The following is a 23,750-nucleotide window of genomic DNA, read 5'->3' as shown; positions in this document are numbered from 1 at the left end:
AAATCCTGTCAGAACCCCAAGAACAGGCCAGTACAGATGCCTGAATACTAACAACAGTAAATCCAAACACTTAGTTGGGTGAAAGATTAGATCCCCTGAATTGAACTTTGCATCTTCTGAAAAAATAGGATGATACATCATTATTTTAAAGTTATTGAGAAGTGCAAGAATATCTGTATAATATATCAGAAAAGAAAATTATTATAACCAATGCCTTGGATTAGAATATTCTAAATAGATAGTAGTTTAAATATTTATTTAATTAAGGAAGGTCCAGGGTTTAATTCAAACAGAAAAGGGAACCAGGCCATGGTAATGCACACCTTTAATCCCAGCACTCAGGATGCAGAGGCAGATGGATCTCTGAGTTCAAGGCCAGCCTGATCTACAGAGAAAATTCCAGGACAACCAAGGCTACACAGAGAAACCCTATCTTGGAAAATCAAATAAATAAATAAAACATCGAAGGGTTTTTCTTTAGTGATCTATCTTGTCTAGAGAGGGACTCTTAACCTGTTACCCCAATGATGGTAAGTGGAGGTGTCATGTAAGAGGTCCAGTTGTGTCATGATCTTAGGAGCTAAACACAAAGGGGAAAATTAATTGCTTCACAGAAGGAACATGGTTGTCATACCTCTCTACCCACCTCTGGACATACGATCAGAGCATGTAAGCTGTATCTAGTCAGTCAAACGAGGCACAGGCAGATAACTGTGAATTCAGGAATATGGGCAAGAAATGCAGACGACAAATCCTTTTTAGGCAAACCTGAGGACCAAGACTCCAATATTTAAATCCTGGCTTTGGAGAAACTACAGATGCAGACAGTGTGTGGGCATCAGAAACACAAGGAAAGAGCACCCCACATGTGTGCAGTATGTGTTAGCTGTTTTTTTTTCTATTTGTTTTTGTTATCAACAAAACAAGATAAGATCATCTAGGAAGAAGGACTCAATTGATAAGAATTCCTCTCTCTGATTGGCCTTTGGCAAGTCTATGTGGGCATTTTCTGGATTAATGATTGACATGGGAGGGCTGGCAGTGTCAACACTGTATAAGTGGTCATTGGATATATAAGAAAGCAGGTTGAGCCAGCCATGAGCAATCCAGTAAGCAGAGTTCCTCCATGTCCTCTGATGCAGTTCCTGCCTCAAGTTCCTATCCTGATGTTCCTTCATGGTGGACTATAAGCTGTTAGATAACCTAAACCTTTTCCTCCCAAATTGCTTTTGGTCTTGGTATTGCATCATAGCAACAGAAAGTTAACCAGGACACATGGGATTAAACAGCAATGTTTATTGAGTCATCAAGAAGAGACCATCAGATGAAGAGGGGAGAATCAACTTCCAGACAGCCCAGGGCTGGAAAAGAATCCTTGGCTTCAGTGTAAACTATGACTTTTCTATTTGAGAACTTTAAGGGGAAAAGACACTCACACATCACACACTCTCTTGTTGGTTTCCTCCAACCTTTCTTTATTCTTCTTTTGCATTCTCTATTATTTATTTTCCTGATGATTTCCTCCTCTCATCCTTGATGTCTTCCTTCTAACTGTATCTTTTGTTTTAATATTCATCACTCAAAAAAGTATTTATGGTTGTACACTATTTGTCTGTGTGGATTAACTACAAGTAAATCATTGAGTAATTTCATTTCATTCATTATTTCTCTCTTTGTATGTGAGCTGCAATTATGTAGGTTTGCATGTATGTATCTGTGTGTGTCTGTGTGAGGGTATGTGTGTGTGAGAGAGAGAGACAGAGACAGAGAGACAGAGACAGAGAGACAAAGAGAGACAGAGACACAGAGAGACAGAGACACAGAGAGAGCAGGAGCAGGAGCATTTACTGCAGGGGGTGTGCTGTGTGGGAGTGCATTCCAAATGTTTCCAAGATAGGGGTCATTTACAAGATTGTGAGTGTCATTTGTTTCCTTCCTTAATGTGTGTTCTTGTAACAATAAGTCTTTCTGCTGCGGCCACCGGAGCCCTGCTGCCACTTGCGTGCTTTCTGCCAGGCCACCTTTTTCTGTCTAAATAAAAAGAAGAGTAACTTATCTTTTATAGTAACTGAAGAGAACTATAACCATAACTATCTGTCTTCAACTCCATCAAAGACCACAGAAGAATAATATATAAACTCTAGAATTGACAGAGACATCTCCCTACCTGAACAGTCACCCAAAGTTCCCCTGTAATGGTGGTTCATCCATCTTCAGCCCATAGGCCACAGTGTGTCTGGCACACTTCTCCATTTCAGCAGGAATCCTTCAGGACTGTTCATCTTGTTTAGTAAGTTCAGCAGTCACTTTCTTGTGGGTCCTACTTGTCCAGTTTATACAGCAACAAACAATCCAGGCAAGAGCATTTTCTTGCTCAAATGGCTAATCTTGCCATGTTGAAGGCAAACTCCATAATGAGTTTCTTCGATGCCCATCCTCCTTTCTGAAGTAATTGGTGTGTCAGGAGCAGTTGTATCTCACTGTCAAGAAAAACCCTAAACCATTTAAATGCCATATATTCTGTAGGTCTTTGAAAGGTTTGAAGGATATCTATCCATCTCAAATATATCTCTGTGTATCTAGGAAACCTAACTAATCTAATTATAATTTTTGACTACTATAGGTGACTATACAATTTGTATTTAATTATGCATATCATTTTAAAAGATCTGTATAAACACAATACCTAAGCAAGAAGAGACATATACATATCACAAAATTAACCTTAAAGTTGTATCAATAAATGAAAATCTATACCAATGCAAAGTATTCATTCCTATATCCTATTCCCCCTTTTTTTCCTTTAAAAAGAGATTGACTGTGATCATTACCATTTATAACTAACCCCATTTAAATGAAAACAAACATTTATAAACAATATTTGGGAATTTGGGAGTTGATCATTCCAACTGGTTATGGGTGATGTCCATACCATGGGGATCGTGATAAACCACAGAAATCTGGCCAGGTCATTGTTTTTGTAGTCTGCAAGGCTGCATCATCTCAGCTGTTTTGGATGTAGGACCAGTTGGGCAGCTGCTTCAGGGGGTCTTGCTTGATCAAACCATATTAGTCTGGAAGGAATCCATGGCTTTCCATTTTCTGTGGAATCAATAAAGTAGAAACTAGGAAAACGTTACAACGAATCAATGAAACAAACAGCTGGTTCTTTGAGAAGATCAACAAGATAGACAAACCTCTAGCCAAACTAACCAAAAGGCAGAGAGAGAGCATGCTAATTAACAAAATCAGAAACAAAAAGGGGGATATAACAATGTGGAAATCCAGAGAATCTTCAGGTCATACTTTGAAAACCTGTACTCCACAAAATTCGAAAATCTAATGGAAATGGACAGTTTTCTGGATAAACATCACTTACCAAAATTAAACCAAGATCAGATAAACAGTGTAAATTGACCCATAACCCCTAATGAAATAGAAGCAGTCATCAAAAGCCTCCCAACCAAAAAAAGCCCAGGGCCAGATGGCTTCACTGCAGAATTCTACCAGAAATTCAAACAAGAGCTGATACCAGTACTCCTCAAACTGTTCCGCACAATAGAAGCAGATGGGATATTGCCAAACTCTTTCTACGAGGCTACAATCACTTTGATACCCAAGCCACACAAAGATAAGACTAAGAAAGAGAACTACAGACTGATATCCCTCATGAACATCGATGCTAAAATACTCAATAAAATATTGGCAAATCGAATCCAAGAACATATAAAAATATCATCCACCACGATCAAGTAGGCTTCATCCCAGGGATGCAAAGATGGTTCAACATACGAAAAACCATCAATGTAATCCACCATATAAACAAACTGAAAAAGAAAAACCACATGATCATCTCACTAGATGCTGAAAAAGCCTTTGACAAAATCCAACATCCCTTCATGATAAAGATCTTGGAGAGAACAGGAATAACAGGAACATATCTAAACATGATAAACGCAATATACACCAAACCAATAGCCAACATCAAACTAAATGGAGAGAAACTCGAAGCGTTTCCTCTAAAATCAGGAACAAGACAAGGCTGTCCACTCTCTCCATACCTCTTCAATATTGTACTTGAAGTTCTAGCTAGAGCAATAAGACAAGAACAGGGGATCAAAGGGATACAAATTGGAAAGGACGAAGTCAAACTTTCACTATTTGCAGATGACATGATAGTCTACATAAGTGACCTGAAAAACTCTACCAGGAAACTCCTACAGCTGATAAACACCTTCAGCAAGGTAGCAGGATACAAAATTAACTCAAAAAAATCTGTAGCCCTACTGTATACAGATGATAAACTCAATGAGAAAGAAATCATGGAAACATCACCTTTCACAATATCCACAAGCAACATAAAATATCTGGGGGTAACACTAACCAAAAAAGTGAAAGACCTGTACAATAAGAACTTTGAGACTTTAAAGAAAGAAATTAAAGAAGATACCAGAAAATGGAAAGATCTCCCATGCTCTTGGATAGGTAGAATTAACATAGTAAAAATGGCAATCCTACCAAAAGCAATCTACAGATTCAACACAATCCCCATCAAAATCCCAACACAGTTTTTCACAGACATTGAAAGAACAATACTCAACTTTATATGGAAAAATAAAAAACCCAGGATAGCCAAAACAACTCTTTACAATAAAAGATCTTCTGGAGGCATCACCATCCCTGACTTCAAGCTCTACTATAGAGCCATAGTTCTGAAAACAGCTTGGTATTGGCACAAGAATAGACAGATAGACCAATGGAATCCAATTGAAGACCCAGATATTAACCCATGCACCTACGAACACCTTATTTTTGACAAAGGTGCTAAATCTATACAATGGAAAAAAGCATCTTCAACAAATGGTGCTGGCACAATTGGATTCGGACATGCAGAAGATTGCAGATTGATCCATACCTGTCACCATGCATGAAACTTAAGTGCAAATGGATCAAAGATCTCTCCATAAATCCAGCCACACTGAATCTTCTAGAAGAGAAAGTGGGAATAACCCTTGAACAAATTGGCACAGGAGACCGATTCCTGAACATCATGCCAGAAGCACAGACACTGAGGTCTGCAATCAATAAATGGGACCTCCAGAAACTGAGAAGCTTTTGTAAGGCAAAGGACACAGTCAGTAAGACAAAACGACCACCCACAGAATGGGAAAAGATCTTCACCAACCCCACATCTGACAGAGGACTGATTTCCAAAATATACAAGGAGCTCAAGAAGCTAGCCACCAAAACACCATACAATGAAATTAAAAAGTGGGGTGCAGAACTAAACAGAGATTTTTCAACAGAGGAATCTGAAATGGCTGAAAGACACTTAAGAAAGTGCTCAAAATCCTTGGCCATCAGAGAAATGCAACTCAAAACAACTCTGAGATACCACCTCACACCTGTCAGAATGGCTAAAATCAAAAATACCAATGACAACCTATGCTGGAGAGGATGTGGAGAAGAAGGAACACTCCTCCATTGCTGGTGGGAGTGTGAACTTGTAAGACCATTCTGGAAATCAGTATGGCGGTTGCTCAGAAAAATGGGAATCAGTCTACCTCAAGATCCAGCCATTCCTCTCTTGGGTATATACCCAAATAGTGCATGTTCATACAACAAGGACATATGTTCAACCATGTTCATAGCAGCATTGTTTGTAATAGCCAGAACCTGGAAGCAACCTAGATGCCTCTCAACTGAAGAATGGAAAGAGAAAATGTGGTACATTTATACAATGGAGTACTACTCAGCAGAAAAAAACAATGGAATCTTGAAATTCTCAGGCAAATGGATGGAACTAGAAGAAACCATCCTGAGTGAGGTAACCCAATCACAAAAAGACAAACATGGTATGTACTCACTCATATATGATTTTTAGACATAGAGCAAAGGTTTACCAGCCTATAATCCTCTACCCCAAGGAAACTAGAAATCATGAAGGACTCCAAGGGATAAATGGACCCCAGGAATGGGAAGTGGCATGAACTCCTGAGCTAATTGGGAGCATGAGGGTAGGGGAGAGGGAGCTGCTACTATAAGAGCACAAGAAGAAGAGGAGAGGAGAGGAAATGGAGGAGCAGAGATATTGAGTAGGGGGAAGAATAGAGGAGAGAGAGCAGGATGAGTGATACCATATTAGAGGGAGCCACTATAGGTCCGAGAAGAGATCTGGAACTAGGGAGATTTCCAGAGACCTACAAGGATGACACGATCTGACAGTCCAGGCAGTGGAGGAGAGGATGGCCTAGAAGCCCTTCCCCTAGAATGAGATTGATGACTACTCTGTATGCTATCCTAGAGTCCTCATCCAGTGGCTGATGGAAGCAGAGACAGACATCCACAGAAATACACTGAGCTGAAATCTGGAACCTAGTTGAAGAGAGGGAAGAATGAAGATCAAAGGGGTCTGTACCAGGTTGGAGAAACCCACAGAAACAGTTGGCCTGAAAAAGGGAAAGCATATCGACCCCAGATGCTGTTTGGGAGGGTAGTGCAGGACTGATCCAGACCCCTGATCATGGAAGCCAATGAGGAGGCCCCTGCACTCCGGGGAGCCTCCGGAGGTGGAGTGGTGTGTTTCCCTGGTGTGTGGGACTTTGAGAGCCCATCCCACATGAAGGGATGCACTCTGTCTCTGGACACATGGGGAGGGGCCTAGGCCCAGCACAGGAAGATTTGGTGGACTTTGTGGAGCTCCTGTCAGGGGCCCTACCCTGCCTGGGGAGTGGTGGGTGGATGGGGTGGGGGGTAGGTTGGAGGTGGGGGAAGAGGTGAGGGGAGGGAGAGGAGAGGGGACTTACATGTGAAACAAGCCTGTTCCCTAACTTGAATTAATAATAAAATAAAATTTAAAAAAAGAAAATGGATATTGCAGGGATCCTCAAGGATGCCAAGACTGCATCACAAATTTATTCCTCACTGTATCCTTGTGAGGTATTTTGAATATATCCCAGTGTGGGGAAGAGATATGAAATGACAAATTCAACCCAACTTTCCTATTTCCTAAACCTTTGAGTCTTTTTTGTATCTTAAACAAAGGAAGCTAAGCACTTTTCATCTTTCCCTGTGGACTATTGTTTACTCAGTAACTTAGCCAGCAAACAGATTGTTATGTCATTCTCTTACTCTTGATTTTCAGCATTAAATATAGAAATTTCATAAATTAAAAAAAAGTAATAATAATAATCAAACAGGAGGGAGTCGTGCCATACAGCTGGACTCACATGGGAAGTTTATTGGAAGAAGTGAGAGAAGGGGCAGGCAATGGAAGAGAAGGGGCAGAGAGGGAGCCAGAGAGGGGTCAGTGATATCCCTGGGACAAGAGTGGAGGAGGGGGGTGGCTGGGAGCAAGGTGGGCAAGGTTACCTCTTTTTTTGTTTTTGTTTTTTTAGGTTTTCGAGACAGGGTTTCTCTGTGGCTTTGGAGCCAGTCCTGGAACTAGCTCTTGTCGACCAAGCTGGTCCCGAACTCACAGAGATCCACCTGCCTCTGCCTGCCGAGTGCTGGGACTAAAGGTTGCGCCACCACTGCCCGGCTAAGGTCCACCTTTTATAAGAGAATGTAGTGTATGTGCACAGGGGATGCTCTGACACACTGGCTCAGAGAAGGTGTTGAAAGTCTTGTGTTGCCTAGAGCCCTGTAGAGAAGAGGGCTGGTTGATTCTGCTTTGTGTTTATTGGGGAAATTAAAAATTGTCCCTAGGCTCCCACCCTACAGTATTATCTGAGTAAATTCAGGCTATATATGACAAATTAACTCAACTGGTAAGGCCCAAATTTCCAATACTTGATTCTTGCAGGCAAGGTTAAAAAATATCACTGTTGTCACTATAGCTTGGCTTAGAAGCTCCCATGGGTACCCAGCTCCGGGGATCCCACACTGTCTTCTTGTCTCATCAGCCACATGCACTGATGCGCACACACCCCATACAGAAACATACTCATCCTTTAAAAAAATCATTTTAGAATGTCTTATTCCTGGTAGAAGTAGAATTGGAGACCTGGCTAAGACATGAGTCCATGAAAGGAGCCCTGAACTCTAACCCCAGGCATGGCCTCAGCCTCTGCTGCCAGTCATGCCCACTCCAGCCCCATGCCAGCCTCTCCCTGTGCATTTGAGCCATGGGATGAGAATAGAGCCATGGTCTGTGCAGGCAAGAAGCCCGCTGGGAGACCTGACAGGGTACAGGCTCACCCCAGTCCACCAAGTTCCTGAGAGAAAGTCTTCCCAGAAGGAGGAAGAGAGGGGGACCTGATGTGTCCTCATTATCCCTGGGGGCTTCCTAGAAGGACTCCCTGGAGGTGTCTGTCCATCTTTCTCCAGGTCCACATCTCAGAAGGGTGGACAAGTTCTTTGTCCAGGTGGCCACTGTGACAGCTTCTTCCCACCCTTGAGTTCTAGGTCTGAGGGAAAGCTTCTCTTGGTCAGGACCCAGCTCTGGGTTCTCCTACTAGCCTGAGAGATAACTTGAAAGATTTTGCCCCTCCCTCCCATCTCTATCACACCCAAACCACTGCAGCCAGGGACAAGACAAAAGAAATAAAAAAGGAAAAAGGATTACAGGCAACCCTGGGTATTCTCTGCTCCCCTACACACAAACTGAGAATAGTTTGGTTTAAGGGGAGGGATTTTTGTTATTGTTGCTTTGGGTTTTTCATTTCTATCTTTGCATAAGTAAGGCACTCCCAGGATTGGCCATGCTTGTCACTGGTGTGCCCCTTTGCAATTCACTGGGTTCCCTTTCTCCTCCTTTCCAACCATTTCGGGAAAGAAGGAAAGGACAGCATCTCATAGCAGAACACTTGAAATTAAAAAAATACTTTCGTTTCGTTTTTCTTTTCCCCATCAGGGCGGAGCCCTCCTTCGTGAGTTAGTGCTCAGGCTGACTTCCTGCTCTTAGCTGTGGGCCAGAACACACAGTCTGGAAGCCTGTGAGGAGGAGACCCAGGGATCAGAGCTCTCCCTCCTAAGTCCTGGCAGGAGTTGGAAGAGGAAAGGTAGCAGCTTCAGCAACAGGTGGGTCTTTCTTCCTCTGCAACTTTGCCCTCTGACAACATGGGTGATTTCATGTCTTGGCTTAAGTGCCTGCTGCTTCAGTCAGGCAAACCCCTGGACACGAAGACACTCTGATCTGTAGTTAGAGAAGAGAGACAAGAGAGAGAGGGAGGAGAGAGAGAGTCAAAGAGTAACAGACACAGAGACACAGAGAGAGATAGAGAGACAGAGAGAGGCAGAGAACACCTGGACTTTTTAAAACTGTGTAAGATATCAACTGGCAAGGCCAGCTTGCCATTATGCACACAGTCACAACTTTCTTGTTTGTAACCACTGTCAGCTGTCAGGAGACTCTGGCCATAGCTGTCAGCGACTCCTGGGGACCTCTGTGACATGGTTCTGTTGTTTCCTCGTGAACCCTGAGTGTTGTCAGTCCCTCTGCCTCTCTCTGCTTTCACTAAGTCACCTCAGGGAAGAAGGTCAAATAGCAGAGGCTCAGGGTAAACAGCTGCCCCTGCCCCATCCTGGTCTCCTACCTGTCTGGCAGGACTTGTCACTTGGGAAGCTCTTCCCAGGCTCGCTCCTGGTCTGAGCTCCCACTCTCAGATCTTGATCCAAGGGAGGAATGGCCCTTGGTAGCAAAGGTCAGGACAAGCTGCAGGATTTTATTTTCACTCTAGTGTCCTGTCCTAGGCTGACGATAGTTCCGACAAGGAAATGGCAGACCTCTGTCTGCTCCAGCAGTGGTTAATTCAGATGTGCTGCTCAGAAGTAATACAGTCCGTGTGTTTGTCACTGCAAAGGAAGTCACATTATTTTCCAGCACTGCAGCTGAACCCAGGGCCTTGAATATGCGTGACTGTATATCTCTATGTATTTTAAAATCAAGGCTTTGCTAAGTGTCTCAGGATGACTTTGAACTTGTGATCCTGTTGCTTTGGTCTTCTGAGTGACTGGGGTTTCAGGCCTGTACCATCAGGCTAGTTTCATACTAGAATGTGGTTTATAAACTGTCCAACCTAGTGGAAATACAGAAAGGGTAAAACCACTTTAACTCTCCCCCATACACACTCACACAGTTCGTAGTCTTGGGTTCAGCCTTCATATACATATACTAGACAGGTTCTCTTGGTCTTTATATTATGTAATCTAGGCTGTCCTAAAATTTTTCATGTAGAGCATGAAACTCTGGGACTCACAACAGAGATCCACCTGCTTCTGCCTCCCCAGGAGAGAGAGAGAGAGAGAGAGAGAGAGAGAGAGAGAGAGAGAGAGAGAGAGAGAGAGAAGGAGAGAGAGAGAGAAGACAGAGACATACATTCAGAGAGTTTCAGAGAGGCAGCCCGAGAGAGACAGAGACACACAGTGAGAGACAGAGAAGTACATAGAGAGACAGCCACTAGGGCAAGTGCCTTTGGAGGCCAGAAGAGGGTGTCCGATCTCCTGTAGTTGGTGTTACAGATGGATATGGCATTTGTCTGACAGCTGACAGACATGGGTGCTGGGAACTGAACTCCAGTCCTTTGGATGACCTATCTCTCCAGCCTCTTTATCTTTTCCTATGCTTTTCTGTGCATAACTTGTTTTCATAAATATGTAACGTGTAGTTCCATTTTGTAATATTGTTCTGTGTTTTGAGCCTTAGATTATTTAAAAAACAGGAATCTTATTGAAGTCCTCACCATAATGTATGTACATTTTCTTTATTCTTTTTACCAGCTACCTGCTATTCAGAGGACTGCCATATAAGCCAAGAGATTCGTAATTTTTATTATCTTTGCTTATGTGTGAATAAGTCTATGAGTATGTCATGGAGTCAGGAGACAACATAGAAGAGTTGGTTCTTTGCCTTGGGGGTCCAACCCAAGTCATCTGCCTTGATTGCTGGCTTCTTTTTTAACTGAGATATCTTGCCAGTCCTTACCATGAGTTTTAAGGCAGTCTGCTTTTGAGGTCACAACCACTGTTCACTGTCACCAACAAGCTGTAAGAACAGTGACCATATAATTCATTTTGTTTAATTTCATTATACTTCATTAGTCTTGTGCCTAAAACAAATGAAATGGAGTGACTGAATAAAAAAGGCATTAGTCATCACTTGCTCAAATGGCCTGTGAGGAGGCTGTAGATGCACTTCCTGCCAATAGCTCATGAGAGGAGGAGTCTTCCCTCTCTAGGCCAAAGAATGCCGAGGCCACAGAGATGTGTTGTGTTCTTTTGCATTCTCCCTATTAAGTGGGGGAACGGGTTGCTTTTCCTGTGCTCTGGCTGGAAAATTCTCTCTCCTACCACTGGTTTAGTTTTCACGAACCTTATTCAGATGTTATCCCTTCTTCCCTTATGCATTTGCTAAAACTTGAATTTTAGTATTGATCCTGTAAGAAAGAAGCAGCCACAAATAAATCAAAACCAGAAGACACTGACAAAATCAAAGCCCTTTGGTGGTTTGCATTTTTGCTTTCAGTACCTGGGTTGGAACCTAGAGCTTTCCACTTAGCAGACACGTTGTCTACCACTAGCTACATCCCAGCCCCTTTTTACTTGTTAATTTTGAGACAGTCTCAATCAGTTGCCCAGTTGTGTAACTCTCCTGTCACAGCTTTCTGGTACCTGCACTTATAGGCCTGCCCCATCAGGCCTGGCATGAGTTTATTTGGTTTGTTTTTATTTGACTCAGAGACTTAATATGAATTGAAAATGCTTGGTTGGTAGCTCAGACTTGTTACTACCTAGCTGTGACATTTAAATTAACCTGTATTTCTTATTTGTGCTTTGCCACATGACTCACGGCTCGTCACCTCATTTTCTACCAGTGCTGCTTTCTCAGTGGCTGGCTGGCTTCTCTTCTGACTCCGTCATTCTTCTTCCCATCATTCTCCTAGTTTGGTTGTCCCACCTGTAATCCCTGACTGACTACCAGCCAGCCGTCTTTTTATTAAACCAATATGAGTCACAATTCTTCACAGTGTACAAAAGGGTTATTTTATAGCATTTCCCCCTTTTTTGCCTAATTAAAAAGAAGGTTCTAATTTTAACATAGTAAAATTATATAACAAAAGCAGTTATTAAGTAAGAATTGAAGTCACAATACCCAGTTCATTTGTGTTTAGTAAATCTAGAGAAAATACTCAAATTACCTTGGTGAGTCTAAAGTCTTATATATAATTTATCTTTTTATCATAACGAAAAAAACCCTATAATTATTAACTATATAGTCTTTAACTCCATCAAAGCCCCCAGAAGGATGAAATGTTGCCTAATTACAGAGACATCAGGCCATCTGGACAGTCACCCAGAGTTCCTCTGTAACATTGAGGCATCCAACTCTAGCATATCTGACAGGATTTCCTGTGAAGGACTTTCTACCTTGTCCTGGCAAACACCTTTCTCGCTTTCCTCCGGTCCAGTCTGGACAGTAACTGTCAGCAGTTGAGGCAGGGGCAGTTTCTTTGCCCATATGGCTAGCTTTGCCATAAAGAAATCAAACTCCATATGGACTTTTTTCAACACCCATCATCATCTCTGCAGTATATTGGTGCTGCCAGGATCAGATGAGTCTCGTTGACATGAAAAGCCTTAGGTTATTAAATGTATTAAATGCCATATTCTGTAGCTCTTTGAAGTGCTTGAAGACCATTTATCTCAAAATATCTGTTTATGACTTTCAAAATATATCTGACATGACTATAAGTTTGACTATATTAGATGACTATTTTTTTTTTTTTTTTGGTTTTTCGAGACAGGATTTCTCTGTGGCTTTGGAGCCTATCCTGGAACTCGCTCTTGTAGACCAGGCTGGTCTTGAACTCACAGTGATCTGCCTGCCTCTGCCTCCCGAGTGCTAGGATTAAAGGCATGTGCCGCCAACGCCCGGCTTTATTAGATGACTATTAATCTGTATTTTAATTATACATTTTAAATGAGTTGCATAAGTACAATAACGCAAACAAGAGTAGAAACACACATATATATAGTAAACAAATTAACTTTAAATTTGTAACAATATACAAAAATTCAAACCAATGTAAAATACTTAACATTAGTAGTTGGTTTTTTGTTTTTAAAGTAGATTCAATAATTGATGCTTTTATCCTATCTTTTCTATATCCCCCCTTTTCTTTTCAGAAAGAGATCCTTGAATCTAATCTCATTTGTTCGGGTTTTTTTTCCTGACCATTACAATAACAACTTGTAACCAACCCCCCTTAAATAATATTAAATACCCACAACCCAATTTTGGGAACGTGGGAGTAGTTTTCTAGACTACTTCCTATTGATTGGGGTTGCTGGTAATCTTTGGGGGATCATGAGAAAATTTAGGATATTTGTTAAGTCTTGGCTGTAGTATTCTGTGAGGCTGGATCATCTCAGTCAGAAGCGTAGAGGCTGTTCTGGATGCTAGATCACCTGGGCCATCATTTTCATTAGTGTCTGGTCCCTTGCTCTGAAAATATATAAACTTTTAAAGGTGACATACATTTTGTATTAGTACAAGTATAGATTGTGCATTGTATACAAGGCAGTTAAAATTTTTTGTTATGTATTTGAGCAGGTAAAATATACATCACCTGTCTTGTAGTTCTTTTAGGTTTATTTTCTTAATGTTTGTAGCCAGGGTTTTCAGGAGGTCTTCCTCAATCAAACCTGATTTTCTTTAACCTGAAATGAATCCACAGCCTCTCATTTCCTGTGGAAATAAAACCATAACCTATTCCCCAAAGTAACACATCTTTTGATTTAAATTTTGAAGATGAGATATTTTTAAAATATATAGGTTGGTTGAATCTATCAGTTTTTATAACCCAGTGCCTCTTACAGTCAAAAAATTCAAAGAAACACAATCATGTATAAGATCCGACTCTCTGTGTACTTCCCGTCTTCATGTGAGTTATTATTTTTTTATTACTGTATTAGTCTTTTAAGAACTCTTTCTAGCCTTTCTTTTCTCTCCCCAGTCTCCATATAGTTTTAAATGTACTGCAATGGTTTAGAGGGTTTTCTTTTTTTTTTCTGTCTGATTCTGTTTTTACTGCTTATCTGTAACCTTTTCTGTCTGTATGAGCAAACAGCCTAAGCCACCATGCAGTGTTCTGGTGCTCACAGCTCAAGCCTGAAGGCAGAGTCTGGGAGAAGCATCTCTGTACTGCAGCCCATGTCAGAAACTTTGAGAACCCACCACTGCTTAGCTCATGGCAGTTGGTGGCTGGCTCCATCTCACAGGCAGCTATCAGGAGTCTCGCTTCTGCATTGTGGCTGGTGTGAGACTAGGAAGCTGTGTCTGGCTTTATTTTTGTGTGTTTAGAACATGTTTTAGTCTTTTTGGTCTTAAGTAGATCTATGCCTCATGTTGGTTACCATTTGTTGGTGGAGTTTTCCTGTCCTGCAGCCACTCTCAAATAATCAGTCAGAGACTTAATATTAATTACAAATGCTCAGTCAACAGCTCTGATTTGTTACTAGCTAACATTTATATTTAAATTAACCCATATTTCATATCTATGCTTTGCCATGTGGTTCATGACTTATTACCTCATTTTCTGTAAGTCTTGTTTCCTCAGTGGTTTACTGTCATCTCTTCTGACTCCACCCTTCTTCTTCCCATTATTCTTCTAGTTTGGTTGTCCACCTATAATTAATTCCTGCCTGTCTACAGGCCAGTCAGCTTCTTCTTCTTCTTCTTCTTCTTCTTCTTCTTCTTCTTCTTCTTCTTCTTCTTCTTCTTCTTCTTCTTCTTCTTCTTCTCCTTTTTTTTTTTTTAAGATTTTATTTATTTATTATGTATACAGTCTCCTGCCTGCAGGCCAGCAGAGGGCACCAGATCTCATTCAAGGGGTTGTGAGCCACCATGTGGTTGCTGGGAATTGAACTCAGGACCTTTTGGAAGAGCAGGCAATGCTCTTAACCACTGAGGTCAGCTTCTTATTAAACCAATTTGAGTGAGAAATCTTCAGCGTCCAAAAGGATTATTTCACAGTAAGTCTCTCTGTCTCTGTCTCTGTCTCTGTCTCTGTCTCTGTCTCTCTCTCTCTCACACACACACACACACACACACACACAAACACACACACACTTGTTTTTAAAGATAATGGAAATTCTTTTAATTTCTTTTCCAGATGTATCGTTTTGTATGTTGATTTTTTGTATCCTGTAACTTTATTGAATTTATTAATTAGTACCAATGTGTGTGTATAATCGTTGGGATTTCCTACAGTCTCCTGCCTGCATGCCAGCAGAGGGCACCAGATCTCATTCAAGGTGGTTGTGAGCCACCATGTGGTTGCTGGGAATATAAATTGCTGGGAATATAAATAATGTTATTTTTCAACAGTTTTACTAATTTCCTCCCTCCCTCTTTCCCTCTCTTCCTTCTTTCCTTTCGTCCAGTACAGTATAAAAAGAGAACACTGTGAGTAAACACCTGTTACTTGTCCTTAACCTCAAAGGGCAAAGCTCTCAGATTTTTGCTCTGAGAATAATATTATGGCTTCCCCATATATGATCTTTATTATACTGAGGTACAGTTCATCTAGGCTGAATTTTGAAAGGTTTATTTTTATCAAGAAACCATGATGAGTTTGCCCAATGCCTTTTCTCCATCTGTTGGTGTGATATGGTTTGCATTTTACCTTCAATTCATGATGTAGCCCATTAACCCATTTGCCAATGTTGAAGCATTCTTGTTTGCTTCATCCAAGTGGGATGACAGGAAGTGCCTGACATTTTGGAAAGGTTTCTGGGTTAGTTTCCTGTCCATGAATTTTATAAACTAGGCTCAGAGACTAGACAGGTGTGAAAAAGCTATCTTCTGCAGGTAGAAAAGTGTCAGTTTGGTTACCATTGTGTCTGTGACAAAGGCTAGCTTTTTCTGAGCCTGGACAGGATCACTGTTTGGGATCCTTGGTCTCTCAGAGCTAGAAGCTATGCTCTGAAGTTAGGGAGGCTGCCAGTTTGGCTATTGGCCTAGGTGAGGTCATAGGCTAGGCTCCAAGCCAGATGGGTGGCTTGCTATTGGACTACTTGATTGGATGGAGCCAGTGCTATGCTCTGCTGTGAGGTGGAGCCAATATATTGTCGTGGGGAATAGGCTGACTCTGGGGCCAGACTGCACTACTGACTCAGCAGGGCTAGTCATCCTGGTCCCTGGACAAATGGAGGCACAAGCCTGGCTTTGAGGTCAGAGCAGCTGACTGGGCTCTCCCATAGGGTGCCACTACTGTGGAGACACAGCTCCATCCCCAGCTTATCACCCCTGCCCCATTCTTTGTTTTCCAGTGGTCTGATGCTGAGTCATTCAGTGTTGTTCATTGAGAAAAACAGATGGGGGCCTCCCTCAGGCACCTCAGAATTCTGGGGAGCTGTATGTTCTCAGTTGGTCCTGTTTCCCTCTGTAGAGAAACTTTAGGTTCAGGGTCACCACCTTGGGAAGGCCTGTGCCAGCCTGATGAAGGGGCAATGCAGTCAAAGTGATGCTTCTTCTCTTGCCCTTCTGATGTGGATTTTGTGGCCCAAGGGTGGCCTCATCCTCCAGTCATTGTGTGTGTGTGGGGGGGGAGTAATTGTTGGTTGGTCATTCTGTGCATGGGGATTAAAGTCATTGATATCAACAAAATGTCTTTTTAACCTAAGTGCTGTCTGACACTCCTATTCAGACCACAGAAACATCCAATCATACAGCATCTTATTTAAGGTTTCTACTGCAGTGATAAAACACTATGACCAAAACCAGCTTGGGGTGGAAAGGGTTTTTTTGGCTTACATGTCCACATTATGGTCCATCAAGAAAAGAAGTCAGGGCAGGAACCTGGAGGCTGGAACTGAAGCAGAAACTATGGAGTAATATACTGCTCTCTGGTTGGATCAGTTTGCTTTCCTATATACCCCAGGACCACCCGTCCAGTGGTGGCAATGCACATAGTGGGCTGGTCCCTCCCAAATCAATCACCGATCAAGAAAATGCACCCACAGACTTGCCCACAGGCTGTACAGATGAGGGCATTCATTTTGTCCATTAAGGTTCCTCTTATCAAATAAATTTAGCTTGTCAAATTGACAAAAAAACCCAAAAAAACAAAACAAAACAAATTAAGAAACCCAGACCAACTAGGACACTACGTGTATTTGTTATTCACAATATCCACCTTTTCCGTACTCCAGAGTGGGAAAAAATGCTACCTGTCACCTTCATCAATCTGCTCATATGATTGGATATCCACTTTCTTTTTTTTTTTTGACAGCTTTTGAGTATAATTTATTTGCAAAAAGAAATTTACCCATTTGAATATACAATTCATGCATTTAGTACCACAGCCCAAGTTTGGAACTTAGGCTTTACCCATCTCCAGAAGAATCCCTCACAGCTGTGTACAGGCCATTCTTGGTCCCCTTAGTCCATGTGACCACTGATACATCTGTCTCTATAGATTTTATTTCTGGGCATTTCATAGAAACGGAATTATACATTATGTGCCCTTCTGTGTTTGGCTTCTTTTATTAAGAAAAAATATTTTTGAGATTCATATTGTAGAATGTATGAGCATTTTGTTCCTTTTTATTGAGAAACAATATTTCATTGTATGGATTGCCCAGTTTTATTTTTCTACCCTCCAACTAAAGGCCATTTTGACTCTTCCTAACTTTTGATTCTCAATAAATGCCACCAGAAATATTTTATATAAGTTGGTGAGAACGTCCCTTTTCACCTGTATGAGAATGCCTTGCGGTGGATATTTATATCATAATTAACATTATGTTTGTGTGTGTGTGTGTGTGTGTGTGTGTGTGTGTGTGTGGATGTGCAGTATGATGCTTGTATACACAAACACTCAATGTGTGAGAGCTTGTGTGTGCAGATGCACGTGGATGCGTGTGCACCTGTGTGCGGAAGGCAGAGGTTGACGCCGGGAGTCTTCCTCCATCACTCTTCACCTTAGAGAATGAGTCAGGGTCTCTCTTTCTGGAGCCCAGAACTTGCCAGTTTATTGGAGTTAACTCATTTTTTTCCTTGGGTTAACTCAAGACCACCTATCTTATGTGTATTAGTTCTTTACACTCTTTCTTTCATTTCCATAAGCATATATATAATCCCATAGTCCTGATGACCATTTTCCCATGGTTTGTCTGCCCCCTCCAGAATGTCCAAAGTACAGGAGGACACAGAGAGGATGCCCTTAGAACCTGTATTCCTGCACTTCAAAAGATTTAAAGTGGCAATTTCACAAGCAATCAAAAGGCCATTTCCTTTTCTTGCATTCCTACGTGACACTGAGCTCATCTCTGATAAAATGTATAAGGTAAGTGAAGTTTGTTACAACCTAACCTGGTAAACGAGTTCCAAATTAAGATACACTTTGATGCCTTAGAATAAAACTGGGTGACTGGCAGGTTTTTGTTTTTGTTTTTGTTTTTGTTTTGGAGACAGGGTTTCTCTGTGGCTTTAGAGGATGTCCTGGAACTAGCTCTTGTAGACCAGACTGGTCTCGAACAGACTGCCTCTGCCTCCTGAGTGCTGGGATTAAAGCCGTGCACCACCACCGCAGGGCGACTGGCAGGTTTTTAAATCTGAACTTAATTTTAAAAGAAAGAGGTCATTTCTTGCGCGCGCGCGCGAGCGTGTGTGTGTGTGTGTGTGTGTGTGTGTGTGTGTGTGTGTGTGTGTGTGTGTGTGTTCACATTGTTGCTGGTGCCCACACCGACCAGAAAAGAGTTCCAGGTTACCTGTAAAGGAGTTAAAAGGTAGTTTGAGCCATCTGATGTGGGTGCTGAGTCTCTAACTAGATCCTCTTCAAGAGCTACATATACTCTCAACCACTTAGCTATCACTCCAGCCCCTAGACCTAATTTTTGACAAAGAATTATTGAAAGTATCCATAACACTTTGTAGAGATTATTAGTGACAATAATAATTTTATCAATTATGAATCAGAATTCTGGACTCCGGATTAAAATCTGGGTTTCCTGTGAGAGATACTTATCATCCAAGTATTTCTGGAAGTGTTCTCTCCAGATTTTAAGGGAGAGGAGAAGCAGAGGCCTCAGGAGATGGTCCTGCTTCTATGTGAGAGAAAGGAGTTCCATTGTCCCTTCTGAAGTCAGGGTGAGTATTGTTGAAGATAAGTCAGAGCAGAACAAGGGTTCTCAATAAATGTGCAATGTCTTAGCACTTTATACCATGCAATTCAAACTAAACTGAACTTTAAAAAAATAAACTAAAAATCAAAAGCAATTTATTTACTGTTGAATTATTTTATTGAACTAAGTGAAATGTCAGTGGACACATTTTATTTTAATAAATGTCCATTTTGAAACCTAGATATGAGAACATTAATACCTACAGAGTGTCTTATTAGAACAATTTTTACACATCTTTATTTTTATTTTATGTGTATGAATACTTTGTCTAAATGAATCTATATGCACTTCTGGTGTTCCTGGTGCCTTTGGAGGTAAGAAGAGAGAGCATCAGATCCCTGGGACTGTAGTTGCAGATGGTTGTGACCCACCACGAGGGTGCTGGGAATTGAACCTGGGACCTCTGCAAGAGCAGCAAGTACTCTTAACCACTGAGCCACCTCATTTTCTACAGGCCAAATCCATACTAGTGCGAGGACAAGAATTGTCCAGTTAATCGAACAGCTTTGGCAACCTGGCAAGTTAGTTAGCCATTTTTTGTTTGTTTTTCAAGAACGCATATATTTTTATTTTTATGTGTGCAAGTATTTTGCCTGCATGTATGTATACATACCACTTGTGTGCCTGGTGCCCATGTTAGCCAGAAAATCCCTTGAAAGTGGAGTTACAGGTATTTGTGAGTTATTAGTGGGTTCTGGGGAACCCAACTAGGATACTCTGCAAGAGCAGCAAGTGCTCTCAACTAGGAACTATCTCTCCAACCCCTCCACACTTAAAAATATTGCATTTATTATTTATTTACTTATGAATATATGTGTGAGAGGGCAAATGTGTATGAGCCTGCTGCTGTGCCCATATAGAAGTCAAGGGACAATTTGTGACGAGTTGGTTCTCCCCTTTCACCATCTGAATCCCAGGGACTGAACTCAGGCCATCAAGATTGGTGGCAAGTGCCTATAACCCACGGAGCCATCTCACCAGCTCCATTGTTAACCCTTAACCCTAGTTATCCTTTCTTACAAACACTGGCTCTTCTTGCATGTCATATAAATGAGGGAGGGAGCTCAAAGTCACTAGTGAGTATTTTCAAAGAGAAAATATTTACACATGTCAAGAAGTAGCCATGCAAATATAAAACTCTTCATTAGAAGATATGTATGTAGGGGATGAGGTACACTAACTATAATTGTTACCTAGGGCTCTGCTGTGACTTGGAAGCCTGCACTTAAATTTCCTCTGATTAATATTTTTAAGGATTTTCAAGATTCCTGTACAAACCTGGTCCCTGTAGAACAAGTGGTCTACAGAGCCCTGGAAGAACTGGAGAAGAGACTTGATGAGGTGGTTCTGAGGGTACTGTTCAGTGAAGAAAACGTGAGGGCATACCCTGATTTGGAAGACATTATCACAAACCTTCAAAATGGTAATTGGGTTTAGTATCACACTTTGAGATTACAGTCCTCTTCCCCCCCCCCCCCGAGACAGGGTTTCTCTGTGGCTTTGATGGCTGTCCTGGAACTAGCTATTGTAGACCAGACTGGTCTCGAACTCCTAGAGATCCACCTGCCTCTGCCTCCCGAGTGCTGGGATTAAAGGCGTGTGCCACCACCGCCTGGCTACAGTCCTCTTCTTCTTCCCCCTCAACAACCATATATTAAGCATCCACCATGTGTTACACATTGCACAGTGCAATTGGGGACATAGTAGATAAAGAAAAACTAACACGTTATGCATCATCACAAAGCTTGCGTCTCATGACTATAGTCGACACCCTCCAGAGGTCTGCAGGCTGGGGAGTTAGACTGACAAGAAAATGAGAGCCTCACCAGCATCAGGCTATGTAGAAAAGGACAGGGAGCACTAAGCCCCAGTAGGGAGCACTGAGCCCCAGTGGGGAGCTCTGAGCCCAGCAGGGTGGCACTGCTGTGTCTCTTCAGTAGAGCCCTTATAATGATACACGTAACAGTCCACCAGGTTGACTACCACCCACCTTGAGTGACAGCTCAGCTGTGGGTTGCAGGATCCATCTTAGTTTAGCACCACATGCTCATAGAAATCAACAATGTGTGAGCCAGTTCTTCAAGCCCATCCTGCCCATCTTTAAAGCTTGCCCATCCTGAAGCTTCCCTGTAGTATGTGCCAGATCCCAGACATTCTATCCAGGAACGTCCCCTCTTTCTTCTTACACTGTGACAGCCTGGAAGCCATGTTTTGCTTCTTTGTTTTTCTGTTTTGACATATACTTTCTCTGCCTTCTGAACACTGGAAGAGGAACACAGCTCATAGTGTGAATTCTACATTTTTGTTCTTGACCTTGAGTGTCTCCTCTCTGTATGGGAAGCATAAAGTCTCCCTTATGAGAGTCTTCTCTGTCCAGGACATGATGGGTGAAATTGTCATGTGGGACCCATTGAACTTGGAATCATGCAGGGCAGGGGGCTCAGAAACTCCTTTATGTGTAATTTGTAAATGCTGCCCCTGGTCCCTGCTAGAGATCTCTAACAGTGGCCTCCTTTTCTTCCCTCTCCCTCCCTCTTCAGTCTCACAGAACAGATTGTGTTCCCAAGGAAGTGACAGAGGAGACCCGAACCCCCCGCTAAATTTTGAACAAGGTAATTACACCTGGAGAAAGTTTCTTATCATCACAGAGAATAGGAAATAAAGGTGATCATTAGCAGAGTGTGACTGGAGGAAGAAATGGAGAAGGCAGGGAAGGGAGTTGGTGTTAGCTTTTGTGCACTGGGACAAATTACCCAGGAGAAGCTGGTCACTCAAAACTCTGAGGCAGGAGGATTGTGTGTTTGATGCCAGCCAATTTTATATAGTAAAAATCTCTCAAAAACAAAACAGATACCTGAGAAGTCAATTTATTTGGGTTCATGATGTTAGGAACTTCAACTCAGTTGATTTGACCTTACTACTTAAGGCCTATTGGGGCATAACATCAAAGCAAGGGGTTGGGGGAAGCAAGGCTATTCACTGCATGGTGACCTGGAAGCAAGGAAAGAGAGGGTGTGCCTGTGGTCCTTCAAGGGAACACCTTCATCGATCAAATCTGCTTCCACTAGGCTCTGCCTGTTAAAGGAACCACCATGAATTAGAGCCATGCTGAGGGGCAGAACTCTTTCTAACACATGAGTCTTGGAAGGAGGGGGCATTTGAGATCCAAACTGACCAGTCTCTAATGGGATTTAGAGTAACCTGGCAGAATAACCATGACAACAGACAGTCAGCCTGATACCCACAACGAAGGAACCTGAGCACAGTGTCAGTAAGCCACATTGAAAGAGACTGACTACTCAGAAATAATTGTGATTTAGAAAAGCCCCTGAAGGAAATGACCAATATGGAACTGTGGAAGACAAAGAAGTATGGTCCATGGTGGCAAGAAAGAGGAAACACTCTAGAGGAAAGATGTTCCTGTTTTGTGCCCTTACATGTACTGGTCTCTGACAACCAATGTATGGTCTCCAGACACCTGCAAGGATTTTTATGATGTAATTAACTTCAGATAAAGAGTTCAGTGACACAGACAGCCTCTCACTTCAAATGTTGGTTACAAGTTCTATGGTGTGACCTGTGCTTCTTATTAACTGGCCATAAATCAGAGGTTGCCATGCTTCCTCAGGCAGCAGAACTTGTTAGCACAGCTCATGAAACTCAAGGAAACATTAGTTTATAATTTATTAGAAAAGTTATAACTCAAAAATAGCCAGCTTGGTTGAGGGAAGGTGGAGAGGTGACTCAGTTGGCAAAGCCCATACAAGCACACGGGCTTGAATTTGATCCCCTAAACTCATGTACAAAAACAGCTTAGACACTGGGCAGGTGCTGTTATCCTAGCACCAGGGAGGCAGAGATAGGCAGATCCCTTGAAATCACTGACCAGGCAAATCGAGGTGTAGGCCAGTGAGAAACTCCATCTCAAAAAAAAAAAAAAAAGAGGCCAATACCACCTGAGGACTGACACCCAAGGTTGTCCTCTGTTCTCCACACACATATGCTCACAAACAACAACCACAAGGGAGAGGCACACCCTGAGGAATAGTGGGGTGGTAACATAACACTGTCTTGCCATCCCTGGGCACACCACCCTTCCAGCACTATGGAGTTTGTCAATCCCAAATCTCTCTGAACAGAGTCACTTAGGATTTTTTAATAAATGTTCCACCATGAACAGACCTGATTGATGAAACCATTAGTGATCCAGTCAACTTCTAGTTCTTCTTACCTTGGAGGCCAGCATTCCAATGCTGTCACCATGTTTGTTCCCCTGGCAACCAGCCCTCCATTCCCAAGGCCTGAGCAACTTTGTCTCTACAGTATACACTGGGATGTTACTGAGGAAGGTTGGCTAGTCACAGGGAGAGGGACACTTTTCACATTAATCACTAGGGAACTCGCCCAGGATTTGAGGAGCTCTGGCCAGGAACAGGGATGAAGCCCCAAGCTAACATTTCTTAGAATGTCACAGTGTCACACTTGATGCCAGAAGAGATGGATTCAAACATGAGAAATGTTGTTTGAGAGCAAAAAAATTTCCAGAAGGAAGATATATAGAGGAGAACACACAGCAAGAAAGTGGCAGAGAATTGGAAGAGGCAGAGAGAGGAAGACAGAAG

At 42.1% G+C, this 23,750-nt stretch overlaps 1 protein-coding gene across 3 annotated transcripts in view; it reads left to right on the top strand.

The window, feature by feature from the left end:
- The first annotated feature begins 8,854 nt into the window (after positions 1 to 8,854).
- The window catches only part of LOC103162656 (nuclear autoantigen Sp-100-like), a 58,771-nt gene continuing 43,875 nt past the window's right edge, over positions 8,855 to 23,750 (top strand). The window contains exons 1-4 of one of the 3 annotated variants that reach the window (XM_035441088.1): positions 8,855 to 9,021; positions 18,131 to 18,290; positions 20,383 to 20,551; positions 21,669 to 21,740. In XM_035441088.1, coding sequence (XP_035296979.1) covers positions 18,132 to 18,290; positions 20,383 to 20,551; positions 21,669 to 21,740 — 400 coding nt within the window. In that variant the 5' untranslated portion in view covers positions 8,855 to 9,021; position 18,131. The remainder of the gene's footprint in view (positions 9,022 to 18,130; positions 18,291 to 20,382; positions 20,552 to 21,668; positions 21,741 to 23,750) is intronic. The other 2 variants (XM_035441089.1, XM_027397432.2) reach the window with 2 other exon arrangements.

The sequence above is a fragment of the Cricetulus griseus genome, chromosome 2 (assembly GCF_003668045.3).
Source record: "Cricetulus griseus strain 17A/GY chromosome 2, alternate assembly CriGri-PICRH-1.0, whole genome shotgun sequence".
NCBI classification, from domain to species: Eukaryota; Metazoa; Chordata; class Mammalia; order Rodentia; family Cricetidae; genus Cricetulus; species Cricetulus griseus.
This window is presented reverse-complemented; position numbering and strand designations above follow the sequence as displayed.